Source organism: Peromyscus maniculatus, chromosome 20 (genome assembly GCF_049852395.1).
Source record: "Peromyscus maniculatus bairdii isolate BWxNUB_F1_BW_parent chromosome 20, HU_Pman_BW_mat_3.1, whole genome shotgun sequence".
In the NCBI taxonomy this organism is placed as follows: domain Eukaryota; kingdom Metazoa; phylum Chordata; class Mammalia; order Rodentia; family Cricetidae; genus Peromyscus; species Peromyscus maniculatus.
In genome coordinates this window covers 46758685-46785753 of record NC_134871.1, presented here as the reverse complement: position 1 = coordinate 46785753, position 27069 = coordinate 46758685, and the positions used below count along the sequence as shown (strand labels likewise).

At 46.6% G+C, this 27069-nt stretch overlaps 1 protein-coding gene across 12 annotated transcripts; it reads left to right on the top strand.

Moving 5' to 3' along the window:
- Positions 1 to 26576, top strand: LOC102924115 (apolipoprotein L3-like). 12 transcript variants are annotated; one of them, XM_076556218.1, is made up of 5 exons: positions 23 to 37; positions 10656 to 10748; positions 12288 to 12392; positions 21653 to 21808; positions 25038 to 26576. In XM_076556218.1, the coding sequence occupies exons 4-5, from the start codon at positions 21705 to 21707 to the stop codon at positions 25792 to 25794; spliced, it is 861 nt and encodes a 286-aa protein (XP_076412333.1). In that variant the 5' UTR covers positions 23 to 37; positions 10656 to 10748; positions 12288 to 12392; positions 21653 to 21704; the 3' UTR covers positions 25795 to 26576. The 12 variants fall into 12 exon arrangements, with proteins under 12 accessions (XP_076412340.1, XP_076412338.1, XP_076412333.1 ...); XM_076556220.1 differs by lacking the exon at positions 23 to 37 and adding an exon at positions 4400 to 4516; XM_076556219.1 differs by lacking the exon at positions 23 to 37 and adding an exon at positions 8133 to 8373.
- Positions 26577 to 27069: the final 493 nt, after the last annotated feature.

Here is a 27069-nt window from a genome sequence, read left to right as displayed (position 1 = left end):
AGCTCTCTTTCGCGAAGCTGGGACAGCAGGAGGAAGGGTGAGATTTTAGCTCTGAGCTCTGACCTCTCTGCTTTCTCTTTTACATTGTTTCTGTGTTTCTTATTTAATAAGACGGTTGGTTACATCAACACCCCTACTTCATTCCTTTACCATGTGAGTCTGCAGCTCCATCCTACTGCTCAACCCAGAGACTGTTCAAGAGTGTGAACACTCCAGTCTATTCTGTACTCTGCAGAGGGTCCATGTCACTGCTAGCCTGCAGCTCATGTGGACCCTTTCATGGTTCTACATCTTACTGATGTTCTCTGTCTAGCTAAAGTCATGCAAATAAAAGGGGACAGATTTCAGTGCAAGACAACTTGACATAAGAAACCTGGTCAACAATCACTGTAAACCAGAAAACATGGCCACAAGTATTCCTAGGGGAGAGCCAAATAGCCTCTAGGAGAGCCAAGATGTTCTCTTTGTTTTCAATGTTTTTCGCTCAGAGGCCATCTTTCTATACAGATTATACTGTGGACATGCACAGTAGTAAAACCATAATGACTGTCCATGTATATGTGATGAACTTTCCTTTTTCCCATTTAAACCTGGGTCAGGTCAATCTGTTTTGCTCTCTGGACTGAGGGACCTGGCTTGGGCTATAAACATTTCAGTTAAAGTAACTACTCCAGCCCCATGTACCTGGTTCATCTTTCATCTTCTGACCATCATGGATGAGGACCTGTGTGTTGAAATCAGGCAAAAGAGAAGCAGCATTGAAGGCAGTGGGCTTCTCAAACTGGACTGGAAGGTGGTCCAGGAATAGGGCGCATTATTGTGTCTAATGAGCATTAGACAGCCAGCATTTTTGTGTTCCTCAGCGATGAGCCTCAACAGTGTGGGATGCTGTGATTGTAAAATCCTGACCCAGACTTGATTTGTTTTGTTGTTGTTGTTATTTTTCATTAGACTAATGTCACAGCTCTTAGACAGGTGGGTCATCCTGTGGCTACAGAGTCCAACTGTTTGGAAGGGTATGTCACAGGGCATTTACATAGCCCCAAAGTTTGGGTCAGAACGCCTTTTGTATGTCTTTTGTTTTGTGGACAAACAGATGGAAAGGTTTGGAGACATCTAGAAGTACTAGGGTTGGAGCTGAAGTCAGAGCTGTTTTTAAAGCTTCAAATGACTCTTGGTCAATGTCTGTCCAGATTAGGGGGTCAATGACCTCCCCACCTTGGGCTGAGGCCTTGCTGTTTCCACGGACTCTGGAATCCAGAGGCAGCAATACCTGTCCACACCTAGGGACTCTCGACCCTGCCTCTCAGTCTTTGGAGCTGGGATCTGAAGGACGGCAGCAATCCTGCTCTGAGATAGGCTCCTTTTGCTCTCCTCGGCTGGTACACAAGTATTCTCTAATGCACAAAGTCAGGGGCTTTCTTAGTCGACATTCTGTGGCCCAAGGTCTTTAACTCTTACAGCAATCCCTCAGTGGCCCTTTTATGATTTATTTTAGCTTTAGAGTCCAGGAGGAGGTATGGTAAGAGTATATATTGTAAGAGTGAGATTCCAAGAAACCTCTGATGGACGAGCAGGAGGTCAGCACTTAATGTCTCATCAAACAGGATTGGAGAATTTTCAGATCTTTGGGACAACCTGATTCAGGTAAGTTGCTCACTGTAACCTCTATCTGGGTCTGCCCATGTAAAAGCAAAAATGGGTTGACTCACCTCTGCCCATGGGTGTACATCTGTTTCTCTGGAAGAATCAGACTCATGAGAACCAGAGGTTCCAGGTTTCTTCACAGGCAGGAGAGGTGTATTCCAGGGTGACTGGCAGGGCACCAGGATGCCTGTTTCTCTAAACCTGGCAATGTGGACCACAACTTCCCTTTTTGTTTCCAGGGTCATTGGGTGTTGTTTAATCTACATGGAAGTAGATAAACTGATTAGTTGAACAATCACAGGAAGTTGGTGTTTGGCCAGTCGCCAGGAATTGTAATTGGTTTGGTTTCTGCCCATATCCCCAGGAATTGTAAATCCAAAAGATAGTCCGAGCATATCCTTGGGCTAGGAGATATTCTTTTGGCAGAAGGCAAGACACCAATATTTTGCTGGGTATGTGTAAGTCTAACTGTGTCTCATCATCAGAGAAGGTGACTGTGGCTTTCAGTTTATGCAAAAGGTCTCATCTCTCAATCTGTTCTCTATTGCCAAAGCCCTTTGAGCTACCTCCAGCAATTGGGAACAATTTATACCTTTAAATTATTCTAATTTACAACCGGGCAGTGGTGGCACACACCTTCAATCCCAGCACTCGGGAGGCAGAGCCAGGAGGATCTCTGTGAGTTCGAGGCCAGCCTGGGCTACCAACTGAGTTCCAGGAAAGATGCAAAGCTACACAGAGAAACCCTGTATGGAAAAAAAATTATTCTAATTTTCATAACTTTTTTGTAATATTGAAGGCCAACTGGGTGACATGGGAAATCTTTTCAGCAGCTGTTGTTAATCCTTTTTTTAAAAAAAAGGGAGGAACCTACAAACATTATTTAAAAGTCCCCTTGGTCATTGTTGGACAGAAGGGAAAATCCATTCTGTCCAGGAAGAACTAATTCCCACCCATGGTTCAGGGGATTTTCTATTTTATTTCAGAGTATTGAAGGTTTTATGTTTTTCAATTACACAGATTATTTGTTGGAAAGGACACATAAATCATGAAAGAGGAAGGTGTGGAACTTCCTTTTTCAATCAGGTCAACTTTTTCAATCCCCAGGGGCTGCTTAGAGAAAGGGGGCTGGTAGAGGGAGTATGTGGCTTGAGAAACTATTTCTCCCCATTGTGTGCACTCTGCAGATGTCAGGGCCCTCCTTGCACAAGATCCTGGCCCCTTCCCTGCTCTCCATGGGGCCTGGGACTCACTCCAACCATGAGTGGAGTCAAGCAACAAAACCAGGCAGTGCTCTGGGTGTGGGACAGGCAGAGGTTGTTGGGTTTCTCTGGGTGACTTAGCAGAACCAACGGATTCAGGTCCCCAACAGGAGGTCACAGGTCATAAGCAGGGAGAGGTGGGTGTCTCACATCAGAGAAAGCCATTGGTCAGGTAATACAAGGAAATAGAGCTGACAGAAACACATACAGAGACACACAGTAGAGACAACCAGGGGTGGCCGCCACACGTTCATACACCTGAGCAGCCCAGGGGAGTCTGGTGATGTCTCACACAGATCCTGGACACTGAGCAGTACCCATGTCCGGCCTCTCCTTGTGTCCTAAACAGAAGAACTTACCTTAACCAGACTTACCTCCAGGGTGACATTCTAGTGTGTTTCCTTTTCTGGTGGAGGTATCAGACCCCTCCAAAGCATTAGGCAGGGATTTATCAAAGGGAATCCTGGGGACCTGGATTATCTCAGGTTTCTGATCCCCTTTGAGCACTTAGACCATGCACTCTTTCCCACTCTGAGACCCCCAGTGTCTCTAGGGATTTCCAGAAATGTTGTGGCATGTCCACCAGAGAAGACTATTCAAACATGGGTTTAAGCCAATAAAAAGTCTTTGTTAGCCCACCAGCAACTGCACCAGTGTTCAGAATCCCAGTGTAGCCCTGAGTCTTTCTCAGGTTGAGCTTTTAAACACAAAACCCACATCCTGTGTTGACATTCTTCAGGTAACAAGAACAGTTAACCAGAAGCAGATAGATCTCCAGATGCTAAAGAAAGGTTAGCACATCCAGAGACTTCTGGGAGAACCATGGACTTTGATGCATTAGCACTTTATATTCATTTTGTCAGGTGGTGCTGTCTATGTGCTGAGTTTTACAGCCTTAACAGTGCATCCATCATGGAGTCAGTTGTGCTAATGTCTCAAGACCTACTAAGGTTTGGGGTCTGTTACTCTGAGAGGGTGTGATACTTAGTGATTCCAAGCAGGAGCTCCTGGAAGGAGAACCCAGGAGAGCAGATGTCCACGTGCTGTGCACCTCATCCTCGGCAGCACCACAGTTGGCATCAAGAGGACCAAGGAGGTGGAGGTGGTGCTGAGGTAGCAGGTAGGGAAGGCAGGGATGAACAGAGCCCAGGGGTTACATGGAATGATCTGTGGAGGGTCCCCTAGTCTGTGGTGGCAGGTCTTTTCCCTCCAGATCATGGAGAACCCCCTCTGAAATGGGCTCGGCCATGAAGAACCTGAATGATGGGCATAAGGTCACTCCTTTGAGTGGGTCAGCAGGGAGCATGGGATGAGGGAAGCGTTCATCAAGCAACATGTTTTCAATGTTGTATCAGTGGAAAGTGGCTTGGAAGTGAGACATCCTCTCTCTCTTTCTCTCTCTCTCTCTCTGTCTCTCTCTCTCTCTCTCTCTCTCTCTCTCTCTCTTTCTCTTTCTCTTTCTCTTTCTCTTTCTCTTTCTCGTTCTGGTTTGGGTATATCAGCAGGACACTGTGTTCTGTTATCACTTGGATGCACAGCTGGTCACGGTGTGCACACAGCTAAGGACTGTCCAGTCCCATCCAAACTCTGCCTGTTGAAGATTCCTGGTAAGTTGGAGAATCTCTCAGCTCTCACTGCTGCATTCCACCAGCAGCCACTCTGAAAGAGGATTGTGGACCCATTTTGTTGCTAAGTTCAGCAAGGTTGGGCATCTGCCTCAGGTCACAGACACAGTAGCAATGAAGCTGACCTTGCAGGCAGGTTGGGGTCGGACCGCTCCCCCTTTCCATCTGCCCTAAGCCCAAGACAGGATGAAGGACTCCTCCGAGGAGACCATAGAACTTATGGGGACTCAGTGTGTGCACAGGATGCCGGAGACTTGACCAGGAGACCTCGGAGAGATGTCCGCTGTCAGTGTCCCTCCACTGAGAACTGGAGGAAACAATGAGATGGGACCAAGCCTCTCTGTTCTTCGGGCTGGACACAGAAAGCTGGCTCTGGAGTGCTCTGACTTTAGCAGAATGGGGACAAGGGCTGACTTAGAGACACAGGGACCCTGGGATTTTCTCATGCAATCTATCTCTGAACCCCCACTCTGGGTCAGACCCTGTGAAAAAACTGAGGCTTCAGAAGAGAGTGACTTGACCAAGATTCTGGGACAGGGGCTGAACAGGTAGGTAGGTGGCTGGCAGCCACGTTCCTTCTGGGATTCACCTGCTCTCTACTCAACTGTTAGGGGGTGAGTGGAAAGGACAGGGGCTCTGGTGTATCCAAGTGGAGGTTGGCATGCATACACACACACACACACACACACACACACACACACACACACACACACACACGACACACTCACACACTCACACACACACATAAGTTGCATTATGCAGTCAGACCTAGCTCCAGGAAGCCGAGTGCCTCCCTTGTCCCCACACCTGCAGCATAAGTTCTGGATGTCAGAGTGCTCTCTGGCGTCACTGGACTCGGGATTGCTTGACCACTGCAGAATGACTGGAAAGTCGATCCCTTCCCTCCTTCTGCATTAAAACTCAGCTGCTTCCAGGTGCTTCTGTGACCTGCACATGGTTTCCTGGAATGTTTGCTCTGATTGTTCAGAATGTTTGATGTCTGGGGACATTTCTTCGTGATTATAGGGGAGTCAGTTGGCAGTTTATGTTTGACAATCATTTGGGCAGAGGAAAAGGAAGAGTGTGAGAAGAGAGATGAGATTTGTGGGGAACAGGTGATCTTGAGAAAGCAGGAACCAGAGGGTTAGGAGAGTTACCTTGGTCGACAGAAAGTTGGGTATGTTGTTATCTGGGTTATGTGGTAGAGCAGTCTGGAAGGAAGTGAGATGTGTCATAGGGCAGCTTGATCAGCTGTTAGATTGGCGTGATTATTGTCTTTAGACAATGGATGGGTCAGTCTGATGTGGCCATCTGAAAAGGAAGGAGCAGCCATCTGTGGGGGGAAAATGTGTAGACAGAAAAGAAGGAAGAGGACCCTCTTGTGTGTGAGAGGGTGGGGTAGGAGATTTGGGGATTTATAGAATGACTCTATGAACCCATGTCTGTGATGAATAATCAAGGACGACTGTGAACACATGGAAATGACACAGTCAGATCAGTGGAGTTGCAGTGTGTCCTGAGGTCAAGCTCATTGGGCAGGCATGGCAAAGGAAAGCAGTTCACCACATGGCAGCCAGGAAGTGACAAGGAGGGACAGGAGGAGACACAGCCAAGATGAACCATTCTATGACATGCTCAGAGTGACCCACTGTCTCTAAAAATACCCCACTTCCTAATAGACCTTTCAGAATGTTACTGTTCAATAAGTTAAACCACTCTAGTCAGAGCCTTTCCCAAGCAATCTCTGCAAAGAGACACAGAGAGGCCAAGTAACAAGGAGGGCTCTAGGAGAGAGACATAGATCTCTGTGGGAAGGGGAAATAGAATAGATTTGTGAGTGGATTTGAGGGCAGGTGGGGATGGGAACAGGGGGGAACACGTGGGAGAGAGGGGGGTGAAGGAGGGAGCACTAGGAGAGACGGCTGGAATAAGTACAATTTAAGAGACAGACTGGAAACTAGTGGAAACTTCCTGGAACCTATGAGGGTAACCCTAGAAAGGACTCCTAGTAATGGAGAACATGCAGCCTGAACCTGCCATCTTCTGTAACCAGGCAAGGCTCCCAGTGGAGGGACTGGGACAGCAATCCAGCCACAAACCTTTGACCCACAGCCTGTCCTGCTGGCAAGATGCACTGGACAATGGTGGCTCAGAGTTGGTGGGTGTGGCCAACAGGTGACTGGTCTAACTTGAGGCCCAAGCCACAAGAGGGAGCCCATGCCCAACACTGCCTGGATGGGCAGGAACTGGAGGCTAGAAGACTCACAGACCTAGGGTAGAACCAAACAGGACTGCCACAAAAAGAAAGTCAGTGACCTGATTCCTAATGACAGTCTGCTATACTCACAGGACCAGTGTCTACCCCCATTGTCATCAGAGAGGCTTTCCCAGCAGCTGATACGAGCAGATGCAGAGGCCCACACCCAAATATTAGGCAGAGCTCCTGGGACCCTCCAGAAGAAGGAGAGGAAGGATTGTAGGAACCAGAGGGGTCAAGGACACAGGAGAACACAGCCCACAGAATCAACTAACCAGGGCTCAAAGGGGCTCACAGAGCCTGCATGGGTCACTAAGGTCCTCAGTGGACATGCTATGGTTGTTTAGCTTGGTGTTTTTGTGGAGTCCTAATAGTGAGAGAGGGGGTGTCTTTGATTATTTTTTTCCTGCTTGTGGGACCCCTTCCCTCCTACTGGGTTGCTTACAGCCTTGATATGAGGGTTTGTGCCCAGTCTTACTGCATCTTGTTATGCCACGTTTGGTTGATATCACTGTGAGGCCTGCTCTTTCTGAAAGGGAAATGGAGGAGCAGTGGTTCTGAGGGAGAGGGAAATTGGGGGGAGGGGAGACTGGAAGAAGGGGAGCAAAGGCAGGATGCCATCAGGATGTATTGTATGAGAGAATAATGTTTTCAAAGAAAAAAATTAGATTTTTGAAGCTGTGTTAAAATACATATTGGCCCACCACTGTAAGCACTGTGCTGTGTGTGTGTGTGTGTGTGTGTGTGTGTGTGTGTGTGTGTGTGTGTGTGTGTGCCGCATTCCTACTGTGGGAGCAACATCTCCAGATCACCTGATCTGTGGACTGACACTGGACCCTTATATAATAACTTCTCTCCACAACCTCTGCAAACACCACTGCCTCCTCCCCTGCAGGATCTGACCTCCCCATAGGACTCTCGAAGCTGATGTCCCCAGGCTTCATCATGTGGGACGGGGGGTGTCAGAATTTGCTGCCATTTAATGCTGAGAGATTTTCCATTCGACACACTGTCACATTCTCAGGTCTGTTCATCTCCTGATGAACATCTAGGCTGTGCCTTTGACTGGGATCAATCAAGTCGCTATGGATGTGGGAGAACAGACATCCGTCCATGTCTCTGTTTTCCTTGTTGCTTCTGTGCATTGACTCAGAAGTAGACTGGCTAGATGATGTGGTTCTGTATATCTGGGGTGATCCACCACACTGGTTGCAGTGGATTTGAGATTTTCCTATGACATGACAGTGACACCTGCCAACTCTCCTATGTCTTCTAACTCAGGGGTACAGGGGGGTAGACTGGACGGTACCTTTAAAACTTGCTGCAGAGCTGCCTGGTGATGTGACTTTCATAACCAGTCCCCTCTCCCACTCAGGAAACTACTGAACATGAGGCCACATCCTCTTCCTGACTGAACTTTGTAGGCAACTTTCACAATAATCAGCAGAAAGTCTTCGGTGTTATTTCCTGCTTTTCTGGGTCAATTCTGGGTCGTCTCACTGTGGTTTAATCCAAAAGCTACTGTCTTCACTCAGCAAATGTGCCTGGTGCTCCTGATGATCCCACATGCAGCAAACTGAGGGTAAAGTCATCTGCACTTCGACACAAAATATTACATTCATGAGTTAGACTCTGTTCTCCTTATGTGCAGTTCTACCACCGGACATAGAACAAAGACTGAGAATTACATTACAAGTTGTAATATATATATATTACACTTGGAACCTTCCTGAAATGACACTTGTTATCTAGGGCCAGGTTTTTCCCTAATGATCAAGACAAGCCATATGTTCTTGGGGTACAAGTGGCCAGACTATAATCATCTGGGAGCAGTGGCTGTCCATCACTCCCAGGAAGGAACCCAGGGCCATCAACATAGTGTGCTTACTCTCTTCCAGAGCTTTACATCATGGGAGGTTTGTCTATGCTGACCAGAAAGATGATTTCAGAAGCCTCCAATCACATGCTCATTAGGAAGATTCCAGCCCCTATAGAAAGGAGACCAACAGAGAGGTGAATGCTGTTCTGGGGCCATACCTCTTCTCCAGTATATTGACTGTGATAGGATGACCATGGTGGCAGACATCTTGGCTTCTGACCCCTCCGCTAGGAGATGCTGGTGTCCACACAGCTCCCCTTAGAGTTCTTTCAGCTGATGTTTCCCATTGCATCAAGGTCACATTCCATTGGGTTAAAATTACCTCTAGATCATCCTCAACTCTTAAGTGACAGCCATCCTGAGTGACATTTCTTGGCATGTCACTCACTGGTCAACTGAGCTGTTCTTTCAGTAGATCTTCAGGATGTTCAGGTGGGACAGACCCAAGGTTAGAGATCCCTATTCCACTCCCTCATCTGCTAGCCAGCAACTCATGTGGATCCTTTATAGGTCCTACATCTCACTGATGTCCTCTGACTGTCTAGCTAAAAACATGCGAATAAAAGGGGACAGATTTCAATGCAAGACAACTTGACAAAAGAAACAAGGTCAATAATCACTGTAAACCAGAAAACATGGCCACATGTATTCCTAGGGGAGAGCCAATAGCCTCTAAGAGGAGAGCCAAGATGTTCTGTTTGTATTTAATATTTTCCCCTCATAGGTCATCTTTCTCTACAGATCATACTGTGGATATGCACAGTAGTAAAAGCATAGTGACTGTCCATGTATATGTGATGAACTTTCCTTTTTCCCATCTGAACCTGGGTCAGGTCAATCAGCTTTGCTCCCTGGGCTGAGGGACCTGGCTTGGGCTAAAAACATTACAGTTAAAGTAACTACTGCAGTCCCATGTAGCTGGTTCATCCTTCTTCTTATGACCATCATGGATGAGGACCTGTGTGTTGAAATCAGGCAAATGGGTAGCAGGATTGAAGGCAGTGGGCTTCTCAAACTGGACTGGAAGGTGGTCCAGGGTTAGGCCCGGTACTGGGTTAAATGAGCATTAGACAGCCTGCATTTTTGTGTTCCTCAGAGATGAGCCTCAACAGTGTGGGATGCTGTGATTGTAAAATCCTGACCCAGAGTTAACTTGATTTGTTTTGTTGTTGTTGTTGTTGTTGTTGTTTTTCATTAGATTAATAGTAGCCACCACATCTTTTAGACAGGTGCCCACTATGCCCATCCTGTGGCTACAGAGTCAAATTGTTTGGAAAGGTATGTCACAGATGGCCCCAAAGTTTGGGTCAGAACACCTTTTGTAATGTCTTTTGTTTTGTGGACAAACAGATGGAAAGGTTTGGAGACTTCCAGAAGTGCTAGGGTTGGAACTGAAGTCAGAGCTGTTTTTAGAGCTTCAAATGCCTCTTGGTCAGTGTCTGTCCAGATTAGGGGGTCAGTGACCTCCCCTCCTTGGGCTGAGGCCTTGCTATTTCCACGGACTCAGCTAGTAGCCAAGGAAGGTAGATTGTAATAAACAAAGTTGGTCTTTCTTAGCTGACATACTGTAGCCCAAGGTCTGTAACTCTTGAAGACGTCCCTCAGTGGCCCTTTTGTAATTTATTTAGTTTTAGGGGCCAGGAGGAGGTATGGTAAGAGTATATATTGCAAGCGTGTGGTCCCAGGGAAACCTCTGATGGAGGTGGGATTCAAACAACACTGTAACCTCTCTCTGGGTCTGTCCTTGTAAAAGTAAAAATATGTTTTTTCACAGGCAGGAGAGGGGAATTCCAGGCTGGCTGGCAGGACTCCAGGATGCCTGTTTCTCTAAACTTGGCAATGTGGACCACACTTTTCCTTTGTGTTTCCAGGGTCACTGGGTGTTGTTTAATCTGCATGAAAGTAGATGAACTGATTAGTTGAACAATTGTAGGAAGTTGGTGTTGGGCCAGTCCTGAGGGGTTGTTTTTTGCCAATGTCCCCAGGAATTGTAAATCTGAAATATATAGTCCACCTTTATCCTTTGATTGGGAGCAGGACAACAGAACTTTCAACTAGGAGATGTTCTTCTGACACAGGTAAGACACCAACATTTTGCTGGGTATGTGTAAGTCTAACTGTCTCATCATCAGAGAAGGTGACGGTGGCTTTCAGTTTTTGCAAAAGTTCTCATCTCTCAATCTGTTCTCTGTTGCTAAACGAAATTGAGGTACTCCAGCAACTGGAACCTACTTATATCTTTAAATTTTTCTTATTTTTATAACTATTTTCTAATATCTGGGGCCAACTGAGTGACAGGGGAAATCTTTTCAGCAGTGGTCCTTAATCCTTCTAAAATGGACCCAGCAAACATTATTTAAATTTGTCATTGGTCAGTGTTGGACAGAAGGGAAAATCTGTTCTGTCGAGGCAGAATTGTCCTGCACGAACCCCCACCCTACAAGGTCTGGGGCAGGGAGACTACTTTTTTCAGAGAAGGTAGGTTTTGAGTTTTCCAATTATACAGATTATTTGTTGGAAAGGACACATAAATCATGAAAGACGAAGTTGTGGAACTTCCTCTTTAGCCCAGGTGATCTTTTCCCATCCCCAGGGGCTGCTTAGAGGAAGAGGGGCTGATAGAGGGAGTGTGTGGCTTGAGAAACTATTTCTCCCCCTTGTGTGCACTCTGCAGATGTCAGGGCCCTCCTTGCACAAGATCCCGGCCCCTCCCCTCCTCTCCATGGGGACTGGGGCTCACTCCCACTCTGAGACCCCCCAGGTGTCACTAGGGATCTCCAGAAATGTTGTGGGGTGTCCACCAGAGAAGACTATTCAGACTCGGCTTTAAGCCAATAGAAAGTGTTTGTTAGCCCGCCAGCTACTACACCAGTGTTCAGAATCCCAGTGTAACCCTGAGTCTTTCTCAGGTTGAGCTTTAAGCACAAAACCCATATCCTGGGTTGACATTCTTCAGGTAACAAGAACAGTTAGCCAGGAGCAGATCTTCAGATGCTAAAATCAATGTTAGCACATCCAGAGACTTCTGGGAGAAACATGGACTTTGTATTCATTTTGTCAGGTGGTGCTGCCTATTAGCTGAGTTTTATGGCCTGAATGCTACGTCCATCATGGAGTCAGTTGTGCTAATGTCTCGAGACCTACTAAGGTTTGGGGTCTGTTGCACTGAGAGGATGTGATACTTAGTGATTCCGAGTAGAGGCTCCTGGAAGGAGAACCCAGGAAAGCAGATGTCCATGTGCCCTGCACCTCATCCTCGGCAGCACCACAGTGGGCATCAACAGGACCAAGGAGTTGGGGGGGGGGCATGCTGAGGCTGCAGGTGGGGAAGGGAGCCATGAACAGAACCCAGGAGGGAGTGATCTGTGGAGAGTCCCCTAGTCTGTGGCAGCAGGTCTTTTCCCTCCAGACCACGGAGACCCCCGTGTGAATTGGGTTCAATCAGGAAGAACCTAGAATGACAGGCCAAAGGTCACTCCTTTGAGTGGGGTCAGCAGGGAGCTTGGGATGAGGGGTAGCATCCAGCAAGCAACAAGTTTCCCGTGTAGTGTTAGTGGAGAGTTCCTTGTAAGTGGTGCTTTCTCTTTCTCTTTCACTTTCTGGTTTGGGTATATCAGCAGGACACTGTGTTCTGTTATCACTTAGATGCACAGCTGGTCACGGTGTGCACACAGCTAAGGACTGTCCAGTCCCATCCAAACTCTGCCCGTTGAAGATTCCTGGTAAGTTGGGGGATCTCTAAGCTCTCACACCTGCATACCCACACAGCCACTCTGAAAGAGGATTATGGACCCATTTTGTTGCTAAGTTCAGCAAGGTTAGGCATCTGCCTCAGGTCATACAGTAGCAATGAAGCTGACCTTGTAGGCAGGTTGGGGTCGAGCCGCTCCCCTTTTCCATCTGCCCTAAGCACAAGACAGGATGAGGGACTCCTCTGAGGAGACCATAGAACTTATGGAGGCTCAGTGTGTGCACAGGATGCCGGAGACTTGACCAGGAGACCTCAGAGAAATGTCCGCTGTCAGTGTCCCTCCACTGAGAACTGGAGGAAACAATGAGATGGGACCAAGCCTCTCTGTTCTTCGGGCTGGACACAGAAAGCTGGCTCTGGAGTGCTCTGACTTTAGCAGAATGGGGACAAGGGCTGATTTAGAGACACAGGGACCCTGGGATTTTCTCATGCAATCTATCTCTGAACCCCCACTCTGGGTCAGACCCTGTGAAAAAACTGAGGCTTCAGAAGAGAGGGACTTGACCAAGATTCTGGGACAGGGGCTGAACAGGTAGGTAGGTGGCTGGCAGCCTCGTTCCTTCTGGGATTCACCTGCTCTCTACTCAACTGTTAGGGGGTGAGTGGAAAGGACAGGGGCTCTGGTGTATCCAAGTGGAGGTTGGCATGCATACACACACACACACACACACACACACACACACACACACACACACACACACACATAAGTTGCATTATGCAGTCAGACCTAGCTCCAGGAAGCCGAGTGCCTCCCTTGTCCCCACCCCTGCAGCATACGTTCTGGATGTCAGAGTGCTCTCTGGCGTCACTGGACTCGGGATTGCTTGACCACTGCAGAATGACTGGAAAGTCGATCCCTTCCCTCCTTCTGCATTAAAACTCAGCTGCTTCCAGCTGCTTCTGTGACCTGCACATAGTTTTCTGGAATGTTTGCTCTGATTGCTGGACACCTGGGGTTAGAATTGGTCCAGCCTGGGATTTGTTCAGAATGTTTGATATCTGAGGACATCTCCATCGTTCGTGATTATAGGGGAGCCAGTGGCGGTTTATGTTTGACAATTATTTGGGCAGAGGAAAAGGAAGAGTGTGAGAAGAGAGATGAGATTTGTGAGGAACAGGTGATCTTGAGGAAGCAGGAACCAGAGGGTTAGGAGAGTTACCTTGGTCGACGGAAAGTTGGGTATGTTGTTATCTGGGTAATGTGGTAGAGTAGTCTGGGAGGAAGTGAGATGTGTCATAGGGCAGCTTGACCAGCTGTTAGGTTGGTGTGATTATTGTCTTTAGATAATGCATGGGTCAGTCTGATGTGGCCATCTGATAGGAAGGTGCAACCATCCATGGGGGCAAAATGTGTAGACAGAAAAGAAGGAAGAGGACCCTCTTGTGTGTGAGAGGATGGGGTAGGAGATTTGGGGATTTATAGAGTGGGGGTGTACAAATGAGGCTGAGGAAAGGAGGAGGAGAGATGCAGGGGTGTCCTGGGAGCTGTTGTAAGGGTAAAAGATAAATCATGTCAGTTTTGGAGAGGACATCCCTTTCTAGTAAGGAATAGGACAGGAGGAATGAGGAGCAGGGAGTGAAAAAGGAAAAACCTTTAAAGGAGGAGGTTAAGGAGGAGTCAAGGTTTGTGTATTAGAGCAGGGTCTGTGTGAGGCACCACAGGACCTGATGGAATTTCAGACTTGTCTTGAAGTATGTCCTGGATTTATGTGCCTTAAATTACTTCCTTAGACCTGCAGCAACTCTAAATCTTTCTTAGTGTGAAGCCTGTCAGCAAGGAAACTGTACATAGGAAATGGACTGACCAGGCAGCTGAGTGTGTGTCCTCCTTGAAGCTGCAGTTAGCTATCAATGTCCTCAGAGATCTGAGAAGGATAACTGAGTGGGAAGTGTAATTTAGATGAGTTTTACATCAATTAAAATGACAGAGGCATACTTAGACATTGTTGGAGGGTTATGTGGGTCATGGGGTGGAGAAGCATCAGTCTTTGGCTATCAGACAAGAGCAGCATTTAATCTGCAGTGGTCACACAGAGCAGCGGGCCTTCAGATGTCAGACCCAGTCTGAATTGTTTTACCTGTAGAGGAAGAACTCTGGAAAGTTGACCTTACCTTGCAGGGTTTTTTTTTTTTGTGTGTGTGTGTGTGTACTCAGTTTCAGCTGTAGGCACTATCAGGATAGCAAAGGGTTAAGGTGGGAAAGGAACAGTGGCCTTGGTGGCAAACCACCTGAAACAAATAATGCCTTAGTGTGTTCCTAAGAGCTTTGGGGGAGGATGGGAGGGAACAGTCAGCCTAATATCATTGAGCCAGAGCACAGCGCTTAGAGCTTTCACCATGGGTCCTTTTTCTTACTATCTATCATGAGCTAGGTCCTGCCTCACAGGAAGGAGATACACAACCAGGGTGAACTGAACCCTCTCTCCACCTGGGACATCAGCTGAATCCATGACGGGACAAAGAATGACAGGAATTGACATCAAGTTCCAAGCGTGGACTTAGGGATGGAAGGCAGCTGCTCATTATCATTGTCAACCCAAAAATCCAACTCTCACCTCAAAGAGGATAAGGCAGTGTTGATCTGGAGCCAAATAGAATGGACCATGGCCCAGGAACACAGAGTTAGGTTACCGCAAATCTGTCTTTCAACATGGTTACCATTTCATGAAGCTGTGATAGTAACAGAAGAAAAAAAGCCATAAATGAACACATTTCCAGGACATTTGTGGAAGCATCTGACACTGTTATAAGCCTCACATGCCGTCTGCCTATGTTTTTAGCTTGAGGGTTGGTGGAAGCTAGTGGTCAGCTAAGTTAATACATCCCAAGTGGTTTTTATCTCTTAGTCAAGGGATGCTAAATCCAACACAACAGTGGCGGGGAACAGATATTCAAAGGACTAAAGACAGTCAGAGACACAATGTCATTAGGCCCTTGATCTGCAACATTCCAACTTCTCCACAGCTATTGAAGTTCTCATTAGCTAATTAGAATCTTAGAAGGCTCAGTTGAGATTCATCTGGAAATTTTGATTAGCACCATCCACATTTGTTACTGACCTTGAAGTCACATTCTGTGCCCCCAAGAAGAGAGGTGAGGGCACAGGAAACGGTTTGTACACGGAAGAGGCACCATGCCCAGCAGAGCTGGGGAGTGATCAATAGAGGGTCCCACAGTCAGTGGTGGCTGAGACCACAGACATTCATCCAACACTATGAGATGAGAAGGGCGTGAGGTCGCTCCTCCGAGTGGGTCTGGGGAGAAGGCAAGACTGAGGGTGGCAGCAGGTGAGTGGCTTGTCTGGGGCGTCCACGGGATCATCAGCTGCTCAGCAGGTGTGACTCCACTTGCCCTTCTCAGGCTGGGACATTGGCCCCGAGCTTGCCTCTAGCTGTGACTCAGATGTGCAGCTGGGATTCGGACACACTGCTCAGGACCGCTGTGTCCCACCTCACTCAGCCAAAATAAGGTTCTTCTTAAGTATGGAAATATCTTTAAAGGGACTATTGTTGAATTTTATTAAAGTGGTTTAGGAATTGGTCCAGGTCACAGTTCATCAGCCTGTGGCTGAACTTGCATCCAGGTTGGAATCTGGGTGTTTTCCTCTCTCTCAGAAGTCAGCACAAGAGACTGTGGGACACCTCACAGATGGCTTCAGACTGCCTGAAACATGACTAGGGCACCTCAGAGGGAAAGTGGTTGTTCTGAGTGACCTCTGGGAAATGGAGGAACTGAAGGATGTGAATAGAGAGAACAGGGAACCCAGAGTCCACCCATCCTTGGGTCTTGACCATCCTGGAGGTAGCCCTAAGATATTGCCACATAGACTGCACCATGTCTGTCTCAGAACATGTTATATGTGCCAGATTCCACAGTGGAAACTGAAGTCCAGAAAAGCGTGTCCTGTTCCACGTACTAGAAGGAATTATAGCAGCTGATGTTCAGCCTGTGCCCTTGGTCTTAGCCAGCCTCTCTTCAGTCTCTTTGTTGGGTAGAAAGAGTGTCAGCCTGGGGACCTGGAGAGCAAGGTGCACAATCCTGTATATTTGAAAGATCAAAGGGCAGAGTCCAGGTAGGGGCAACCTATGTGTCTATACAAGTCAATTATATTCTAGAAATTTTGGAACTTTGAAAAGAAATCACTTTTTCCCTCAAAGTCAGAATTAGCTGTGTGACATCGAATTCAGTACTTTTCCTCTCAGAATCTCTCTTTTTCATCAGATAGAGTGAGGATTAGCTGCTCTGCATATCCTAGCAGGGTACTGTTCTCCTTGGTGCCCTGATGTCTGGCACACATGCCACAGATGCCATGGGAAAGTGGGTACCAGGAAGCCTGAGCTTCTTTATGATCCCAGAGATGTTCAGAGGCGAGAGGATCCCACACCCAGGATCCCAGAACTATCAAGGACTTAGGGTATAGATAGTGAAAATAAACTTTTTCATTTGAACTAATTTAAACAACATCCCAACACAGCACACGTAAACACAGGTGCACACATAGTTTCCTGTCGCACTTAGCTCTACATTTGTCCATCAAGATTCACCCTTTGTCCCACAAGATTCAACCTTTGTCCCACAAGTTTCCAAAAGGGCTGATTTCCTAACCATTTCTGTGTCTGGGTGCCAGAGCACCCCCTGGAGGTAGTGGATCTGGTTGAGACATGTGAAAGCTAGTCTTGGTTGTCAACGTGACTACATCTGGAATTAAATTAAAACCCAAATATGGGCACACCTGTGGGGGGATTTTTGCTTAATTTGAAATGAGAAGACCCACTTCTAATGTGGATCTTTGAGGTAGGAAGATATGCCTTCACTACATATCTTCTGAGGAGGGAAGCCCTGAATCTAACCTAGGCCACGCCTTCTGCTGGAAGCCCATATGAGGACACGGAAGAAGGAAGTTTTTTATCTTTGCCTGCTTGCTTTGACCTCGATAGCAGGTCCATTTTTTCACTGGCCTTAGAGCCTCCTTCAGGATTCCAGCATATACTGAAGAGCAGCTGATGTTGTGCCCAGATCATGACCCCCAGAGAGACCACCAAAGATGAGCATGCCGGAATGCAAAAGCAAGGTTGAATTCTGGATATCCAAAAGCAATACAAGCCTAGGCAGGGACTTCGTCCAATACATCCAAAGCAGTGGAGGCTGGAGGAAGTGCCTACCTATCTGCAAGCTCAGCTTTTAAAGGGAAAAATCACAAGGTTACATCATTTAGGGGTGCTAGTATGGGTACAATTCTGATTGAATCACTTCTAGGGACTTCTAGAAATTACTTCTAACGGAGTGGTTGCCCGCCACCATTTCTCATTGGCTGCCCTCATGTGGGGGAATTTCTGTGGTCAGTTGCCCTGGAAACCAGGGAGAGGACATTCCACAGTCCAGCAGGCATTACCTCATGACTATCTTGTGACTCTGTACTTTTACACTTCCTGGTTTCTGGATTCTGAACTGACTGGTTTCAGTAACTAATGGCCTATTCCCAAAAAGAGAAATCTTAGGCTTTAATTTTAGGGTGAAAGCATTTTGGTCTTATTTCTAAGATGGCTCATTTTGGTCTCATAGCTGAGACATCCAGTCTTGTGGACTGAGCAGCTACTGGAGGCTTCAGCCTTCTATTCATAGGCAGTCATTGTTGGACTAGCTGAACCACAGCCTGTGAGTCATTCTAGAAATCTTTTTTCGATATATAAAGGGAGATTTATTCTCTAAGTTCTATTACTCTAGAGAACACTGACTAATACAGAGTGTCAATTCTCTCCACCACCCACTTTCTCCTTAAGCAAGCTATTCTCACCCCTGTACAAGGCTTCTTTGGACTAGCTCTGTTGTCTGCCTGCTAGACGTGTGGGTGGCTGTGGCCCCACCTGGGCATATTACAGTCTTGAGTGGGTGTTGTTGACTGTCCTACAAAACTCCACAACCTTCCACAGCCCAACAGCTACCGTGGGGATGTGTTCCCAGAGCTGGATCAATGGCATCTTCCAGATGTTTAAATTCCTTGGCCAGTAAATTAATTAGTTTTAAGATAGATGTCTATATTAATGTGACTTTTTTAAACCTGTTAATGAAGAGATGACTCCATCTCTGTTCACTATTGTCTCAAGTTCCAGTTAGGATTATTGAACAGGAAGGATGCTGGTCCTGAGGAGCTGACCCTGGGTCTCACATTGCGGAGGGGACTTCAGAACAGCTGTCATATCTCAAACCCTGACTTCCTCTTGTGGTTTTTGAAATATTCTCTTTCTATCTCCTTTTGATTTCATGTGAATATGGGAAGGCTTGGGGGGTGGCACTGCCTGGGATCCTAACACTTGGGTGGGGCAGACCTAAGATTTGGAGTTCACAGTTGTCCTAGTCTACATAGTGAGTCTGAGGCCAGTCTGGACTAGGTGCATACTTTAAGGTTTGGGCAAGAACACTGAGTCATCAGTTATAAGGGGAGAGTGCACTCCGGAGAGTGAGACACCATTATCTTCAGCTCTCACCATATCAACAGGTCGTTCACTCTCATCCTGGTCAGGTCCCAGGAGGAGCTGATGCCTCCGACCCACACTGCCAAACATGTTTTCATTCCTTCCTCAGCTTCAGGCAATCTCAGTGCAGATTGTGTGTCTTTATGAAGATACTGAGGACTGGTCAGAGGAAGGAATGAGCATCCTCACACAGTGCCTGTGTTAGATGTTAACACCCTTTAACACAGTTCTTCTACTTTTACAAACAGCATAAGGAAATAATCTCAAATGGGGCACTAACAGGCAACGAGAACATGCTTTACATTACATTTACATAATGATTAGGAACAGCACAAGCTCCAGGAGTCAGGGAGAAGAGCAAATGTCAAAGGCAGCACACAGCAGGACCAGGGCCAGGTAGGACTCCAGGTCCTGATAGGACAAGGAAATCACAGAAGCAAAGAGGGTGTGGTCCCTGGGAGTCACAAAGGACTCCACGAACTTACTAAGATGAAGACCCAGTATTTGGCACAAGGCAGTGCTGTGGAAACAGAAGAAGCATTTACAACATACACACACATACTATTATGCACATATGTAATACAAAGAGGAGGATATACAGTTGTGTTTTTAAGATAGTGGAGATCAGTTATCTGAAAGTGGGATGTCGATTAGCGTGTCCTGGGTCCAAGTCCTCACAAGTCAACACTGACGACTCACACACATTAGCTAAGTATGTGCCTGTGGACTAATACAGAGGGTCATTTCTCCCCATTACTCACTTTCACATTAAGCAAGCTACAAACAACAACAACAGCAGCAAAACAGGAACTAAAACCTCCACTCAGGAGTGACTCTGCCCAGGAACACCCTACACCAGCCCTGGATCCACACCAATCTCCAAGCCCCCTGTTCACTGGCTTCCTCCCCACCTCTGCTGCTTAGGCAGTCAGGTCATTTGCTCAACACTTGGCCAACCCACACAGCACAGCAGTCGTGTTGACGAATGAGAGAGAAAAAACTGCAGAGTCATGTCCTCGCTCAGCGCTGCTCTCATTAAGGAAATAGGCAACAGATAGCCAGGGAGAGGGACACGTGTTCGTCATGGAAATGTAAGTTCGTCTGGCCACTGTGGAAATCAGTATGGAGATTTCTCAAAAATATGAAAATAGAAATTCCATAAGACCTAGTTACCCTGCTCAAGGGTGAACACCCAAGGGAACCACCATCAGTGTGTTAGAGGGGTGCTGGTGCATCCTGGTTTATCAGTGTGATTCACAGTAACTAAGATATGGAAGGAGCAATCTTGCACATCCACAGATGGATGCATAAAGACAATGTGATGTACTAACTATGGAATTTCATTCAGCCTTGAAGATGAATGAAAGTATGTTGTCTGCAGGAAAATGGATGGAACTGTGGGTCAGCGTTTTGAACAAAATAAGTCAGACTTAGAAGACAAATACTGAGTGTTTTCTTTCAAATGTGGGCCCTAGATAACACACACACACACACACACACACACACACACACACACACACACTGCATAGACATGCATACAAGCAGGCAAATATTCCTATACATAAAATAAAAATCAAGGGAAAAAGTCACATTCAAGGTCCATGCCACAAGCACCCAGTAAATGGAAGCCATTTCTAGAATCTCCTTCTTCATGGGGATGAGGGACTCACCTCCTACTTGTTCTGAGTTAAAAACGATACACATCTCTGCAAAACACCATGACACCTCCCTGGTATATTGATCTTCTCAGGATGACATCTCCAAGTGACACTGGGTAGGAGACTTAAAAAGAAAATGTGTCTTTCCTCACTGCCCTAGAATCCGATATACACAATCCAAGTGTGATATTTGGCACTGGAGAGCTCTGTCTTCCTGGTGGACAGAAGGAGGCTGTACCCTGTGCTGGCCCATGGACTCTCTTATGTGTCTGGAGGGAAGAAGAGAGGCAGGAAAAGAGAGAAAGGAGGGGGGAGATAGAGAAGTGGGGAAAGGGTGTAGATGTAACAGTCTTATTAAATAAGAAACACAGAGCCAAATGCAGAGTTAAAAGCTCCAGAGGTCAGAGCAGTAGCTAAGAGCTGATACTAAAAATCCTTTCTTACCCTTCACTGGCACTGCCATCCTTCCCCTCAGAAAGAGACCTACTTCCCGTGTGTCTGTCTTTTTATTGACTTTCTGTTCTGCCTTCTCATTGGTTGTAAACCCAACCAGATGACCTCCTCATCACTGCCTGTCTATACAGACCTCCAGCTCTTCTATGGTTGGTATTGAGATTAAAGGCTTGTGTCTCCATGCTGGTTATGTCCATGAACACACAGAGATCTGCCTGTCATGTGATCGGGATTAAGGGTGTGTGCTAATACTGCCAGACTTCTGCTATGGCTTGCTATTAGCTCTGAATCCCAGGCAACTTTATTAACATACAAATAAAATCACATTTCAGCACAAATAAAATAGCACCATAAAAGGGTGGGAGGGAGATTTTTCTGGCTGCTATAAGGTCCCTAATGCTATGGATTAGGGACCTCACTCACAACCTCACTTGGTGCCTTAGCAGCTCTATCTAAAAAATACAGTCACTAGTGGTTAGAGCTTTTACAAATGAGTTAAGGGACACAACTGAGCTCCTAACACTAGTGACATCAAAATTTACCTCAAGGGACAGATGCTCAGAACCACATTTACAAAGCTAGTTCCCAAATCCATTCAAGCGCCAATGCACAGTCCTCTAACCATATTCCTTTTCCTTCCCATTTAGAGAGAAGAGGCTTCATTGAGTCTGTGGTTGAGTACCTCTGGACACAAGGAGCATGAAGGACCTGAAGCTCCAGGCTGTGAAAGTAGCAGCTTCGTTCACTTTCTCTCCAATGATGTTGGCTGCCGGCTTGCTGTGTATTGCTTATATTACATTTAGGTATGTTCCTTGTATCCCTGATCCCTCCAAGACCTTTATCATGAAGGGGTGTTGGATCTCATCAAAGGCTTTGTCAGCATCTAATGAGATGATCATGTGGGTTTGTTTTTTCATTTTGTTTATATGGTAGAACACATTGACAGGCTTTCATATGTGGAGCCATCCCTGTATCACTGGGAGGGAGCATAGTAGATCATGGTGGATGATTTGTTTTGAGATGTTCTTGATTTGGTTTGCCAGTATTTTATTGAGTGTTTTTGCAACGATGTTTATGAGAGAGATTGGTCTGTTATTCTCTTTCTTGGTTGCATCTTCGTGTGGTTTGGGTATCAGAGTAATTGTAGTATGATTTAAAAAAAAAATGTTACACCTGGCTTTTCTATGTGGCCACTGCAAGACAGAACTCATGTCTACTGTGCATGGCAAACACATTACCAACTTAGTCACATCCTCAGGCTGCATCTAGGGCTTTAAGGGAGAATTTTCTGTTGGCCTCCAGACACAGGCCAGCACAAAGGAAGTGCCCAGAACATAGCAGGTGTTCATTGAAAGTTGATGAAGACGAACTCCAGAAGGGCCTGCAGGAGAAGACAGGGAGGTATGCATCCACAGATTCATTGAAGTTTTTTCTCTCTCGTTGGGAAAAAGAAATGAACAAGATTGGGGGACAGTGCATAACAGCTTGAATGGCATCAGAGACCAGTGGTACAGATGTGTTTCTGAGCGCCTGCCACATGAGATTTATTTTACAGAGCTTAGGTCCAAACCCATGGCCTGCGGTTGATAGGCAAACTGTCTACCACTGAGCTAAATCCCCAACTTAGCTGGGTGGTGGTGGTGCACACCTTTAATCCCAGCACTCGGGAGGCAGAGCCAGGCAAATCTCTGTGAGTTCCAGGCCAGCCTGGGCTACCAAGTGAGTTCCAGGAAAGGCACAAAGCTACACAGAGAAACCTTGTCTCAAACAAATAAATAAATAAATCCCCAACTCCCACATGAGATATTTTAATGGTGTCACTAGTGGTAAGGACTGAGTTGTGTCCCTAAACTAGTTTGGGAAAGCCCTATGCCCAAGTGACTGTATTTAGACATTGAGACTTTAAGGGAACAAAGTATTGAAATTAATTAAGGGCCTGAGTGAGGTCCCTAATACACAGTATTATCAATAAAGGTCAAAAGAGGACATCAGACTCCCTTGAGCACTGAGCCACAAATCGTGGGGGCTGGGAACCAAACTCACATTTTCTGGAAGTGACACAGTCTGAATGGAGGAGCCATCTCTCCAGCCCTTTGAAAAACAATTACCTTTATTTACTTGGATATCATCAATTTGTCTAGATTAGCTGACCAGAGAATACCAAGGATCCTCATGACTCTGCATCCCCAAGCAGGAATCAAGGCCATGTCAAGCACCTGGGTTCTCTGTGTGGACTCTGGAAGACTGAATTGAGGTCCAGTGATTGCGTGGCAAACAATTTACCAACTTAGCCACATCCACAGTCCTCTTCAAGGGATTTCAGGGAGATTCTACTGTTGTCCTCAGGACACGGTGCAGTCATGTGAGAGTTCACATGGAGTGTCACACACCAAGAAAGCTCCCATGGGAAAGAACAATTATTCTGATATAAGTTAACAGTCAAGAAGATGTTGTTCAGGACAGTTGCTCTAAGGAAAGAGACAGAACAGTTCTGGATATACATTCAGCTGGGCACTCTAGAGGACAAGCTGAGTGAGGGGCAGTAGACAGCAGAGAGTAGGGGCACTGGGCAGCTGACCTCAGGAATCCTCCTGAGGGGAGTCAAGGCCTAAGACTGCGGAAGTTAAACACAGGAACCTGATTGAGTACTGAGTATCAAAGGTAGGGCAGTCTCACAACCTGGCAGGATTCTTGACAAGCCTAGACAGGGCACACCCATCATGTACAGGAAAGGCATGGAAAACCAAGACAGATCCACACTGTGGAAGGTATTTAGATGTAAGTAACGTTTACTCTAGGAAAATGTTTGTCAACGTAAGCCTCAGTGTCCAGAAGAGTGTTGGTCCTTAATGACATACACAGACCCAGAGGGACCCGGGGTCTGCCTCCCTCCTGGAGTCCATGCTTTTAGTGTCTGGTTCCCCTGAAGGTCAGAAATGAAATCAAAATCCCACCACACATTGTCTTTTTCAGGCTGACAAATCCTGCTGGGGAGTCGAGGGAACCTATGTGTTCTGAACTCTCCGCTCAGTTTTACCTGCTACAAAAACAGGTGCAAAGGCACAGAGAGATTTCTTGGCGATGGGACACACATGTCAATGAGGAATCCACTCTGGTTTCTTTGTCTTCTGCTCACAGCTGGAAAAGAACTTTCTGTCCTGTGTTTTGAGTGGATGGATCTCAGCTGTGAGCTGCCCCACCAGATCACACATGTACACAGCACTGCAGTGAAAAAAGAATTCCCATATAGGGTTTCCCTCTTAGGAATGTGCACTTTGCAATCTCTCAGAACAGAAGTCCTCCAGGAAACATGGACATCTCCGACCAGCAGGACACAGGGCATGTCTCAGCAACTGAGGTCATAGAAAAATTTTCTTTGGGGACAGTGAACTCTTCAGAAAATAGTAACTTTTCCTAAAACAAAGCAGTATTTTTTTCCTCTAAATCCACTTTTCTGTGTTTGTTTAGAGTTCCTACAGAGAAGTATTTTAGTAGTGATAACATTGACCTGGAGGGTAAGGCATCTTTATTAAATGTCTAGCAACAGAGAGGAGTGATAAGGGACTAGAGATTGCTCAGTGGTTAAGAAGTCTGGCTGCTCTTCCAGAGGAACCATATTCAATACCCAGGACCCTCATGATAGCTCACAACAGACTCTAAAGCCAGTCCTAGGGATGTGATGCCTTCCTCTACCCTCCACTGGCAACAGGCATACACATGATAAACACACAGACAAACACACACACACACACACACACACACACACACACACACACACACGCACACAGGCAAAATACTAATACAAAATAAAATGAAAAATTAAAAAGACACATTAGGATGGGTTTTAACCCACTGTCTTTTTAACAATTCAAGACATTGCGGTGTGTCAAGTGTTCTTGTAGCTATAAGAAAGATCCTGTACAACTGTAACACTCTCTGACATTTCATTCAGAGCAGATGCTCTGTGTTTTCCACAGGACAGATCTAAACTACAAGCTGTCTTCCTCACTCAGTTGTCCTCTCCTGTCACAGGAAAAAGAAAGATGAACAGAACAGAAGACTTTTAAGCGTTTATCTTCAGCTGAAACCGGAGCTTGAGCAGCAGATCAGGAAGCTGCGCGCCCTTGCAGACAGGATTGACAATGTGCACAGGGACTGCACCATCACACAAGTGGTGGCCAAATCTACCAGTGCTGTGTCCGGAGTCCTGACCATCCTTGGTCACGCTCTGGCACCTGTAACAGCAGGAGTCAGTCTGGGGCTTTCAGCCACAGGCTTGGGACTGGGGGCGGCAGCAGCAGTGACTAGTGTGTCTACAAGCCTTGTGGAAAAGATCAGCACAGAGTTAGCAGAATCTGAAGCCAGCCAGCAGGTGCCAACCAGCCAGGACAAAGGGGAGGTCATTAAAAAAGTTTTGGAGAAGAACACACCCGAGTTTGCTTCCGTATTTAAGAGTTCCTTCAAGAAACTGAAAGACATGAAGACTAACATTGATGCCATCAACCTCGCTAAGTCTCGCCAAGCAATAGAGAAGGTGTCATTGGGTAACACTAGACAGGTAGAGAAATCCTTTAAAGGCACAGCTCTGGCAATGACCAAAGGAGAGCGGATCAAGGATGCAACCACCGCAGGTCTCTACCTTGTGCTGGATGTGGTCAGCCTTATACAAGAGTCAAAGCATTTGCATGAGGGTGCAAAGACAGAGTCTGCTGCAGAGCTAAGGCAGAAGGCTCAGGACCTGGAGCAGAGGTTGCAGGAGCTCATCCAGGTCATTGACAGCCTCACTTAGTGACCTCTTCTTCAGTGCAGCTCAGAGGACTGGGGATGGGGGATGCTCTAGACACCCACCTGATAGACCCTGTCTGTATCCCCTCTACATCAACGTCACCATGGTGGAAGTGCCTGCTAGAAGGGGGAGGCCACATTAAGAGAAAGGAAGCCAGAACACAGATGGGACAGGCCTGGGACCTCCCATAGACTCCACTTCTTAGATCCAGCAACCTCCCAATATCCCACATGAGGTCCAAGCTCCCAAGCTGCATAGCACATCCAAGGCCTGACTAAGCCACAGCAAGGCTGCTCCTCAGTCATGCTCACAACACTGCTCCTAGTTGAGGCTCACCATCCTCACTGTCCTCTGAGCTGCCAACTTTCATACTGCTTTCTGATTGGTTGCATAGAAACCTTCTCCTTCTTCCTAGATCTGCCTAATTCTCTGTTTGTCCCAGTATTTCCAAATCCTGCAATCATACTCTGGAAGGACACCATTTCTGTTTTTATGGCTTTGGTCATGTGGAATGATGGGTCTTTTGGTGAAATGCTCAGAGAGTAGAAAGGAAAGGATGCTGGGAATGTCATCTGCACGGTCATCACAGGTTCTTGTCCTAGTGCCAGCCGTGGGTCCTACAAGGCAGGAGAGGTGACAGGGTATGGCTGGTCAGTTCTGCTCCCTGTTACCAGATTCTGGGGAAATCACAAGGTTTAATTCCTATTGACTTTTAAAATCTGCTGAGATGCACGTGAAGGGCAACATTTGTTCCATAGTATTTGATGAATAAATTTCTGCACACTCACCTGGTCGTGCTTGGTGTGTTTTCTGAAAATGATAGCCTGTGTTTACTACATTGTTGACTCTAGAAAGTTGATCATTTCCTCCTGATTTTTTTAATTATCTCCTCTTTTAAAAATAGTTTTCTTTCTTGTGGTTCAACAAGAATATTTGAAATTTAGACAAGAAGCATTTCCTTCTCTTTGCTGCCCTCCCCTTCTGGCCGCAGATGCTCCCCTGAGGCTGCAACACCGAGTGGTGTCCCCTCCTCCCTTGCAGCTCAAGCTCCTTTCTCCCAAGTTCTCACCAATGGAGACTGACGGATGACCTGTGCATAGTCTAGGTCTTGTCCTCTAGAGGAACTTTCTTGTGTTCTACAGCCCCTCCTGTCCTTCCTGGACTGAAATGTCTGCCTAAGGGAAATCTGGATGTGGACAGAACCATCTCCCTCGGGTACAGAACAGGGACAGAATGGAGATCGGAATGAACATGGGAAAGAAAGCTACCTCCGTCCTG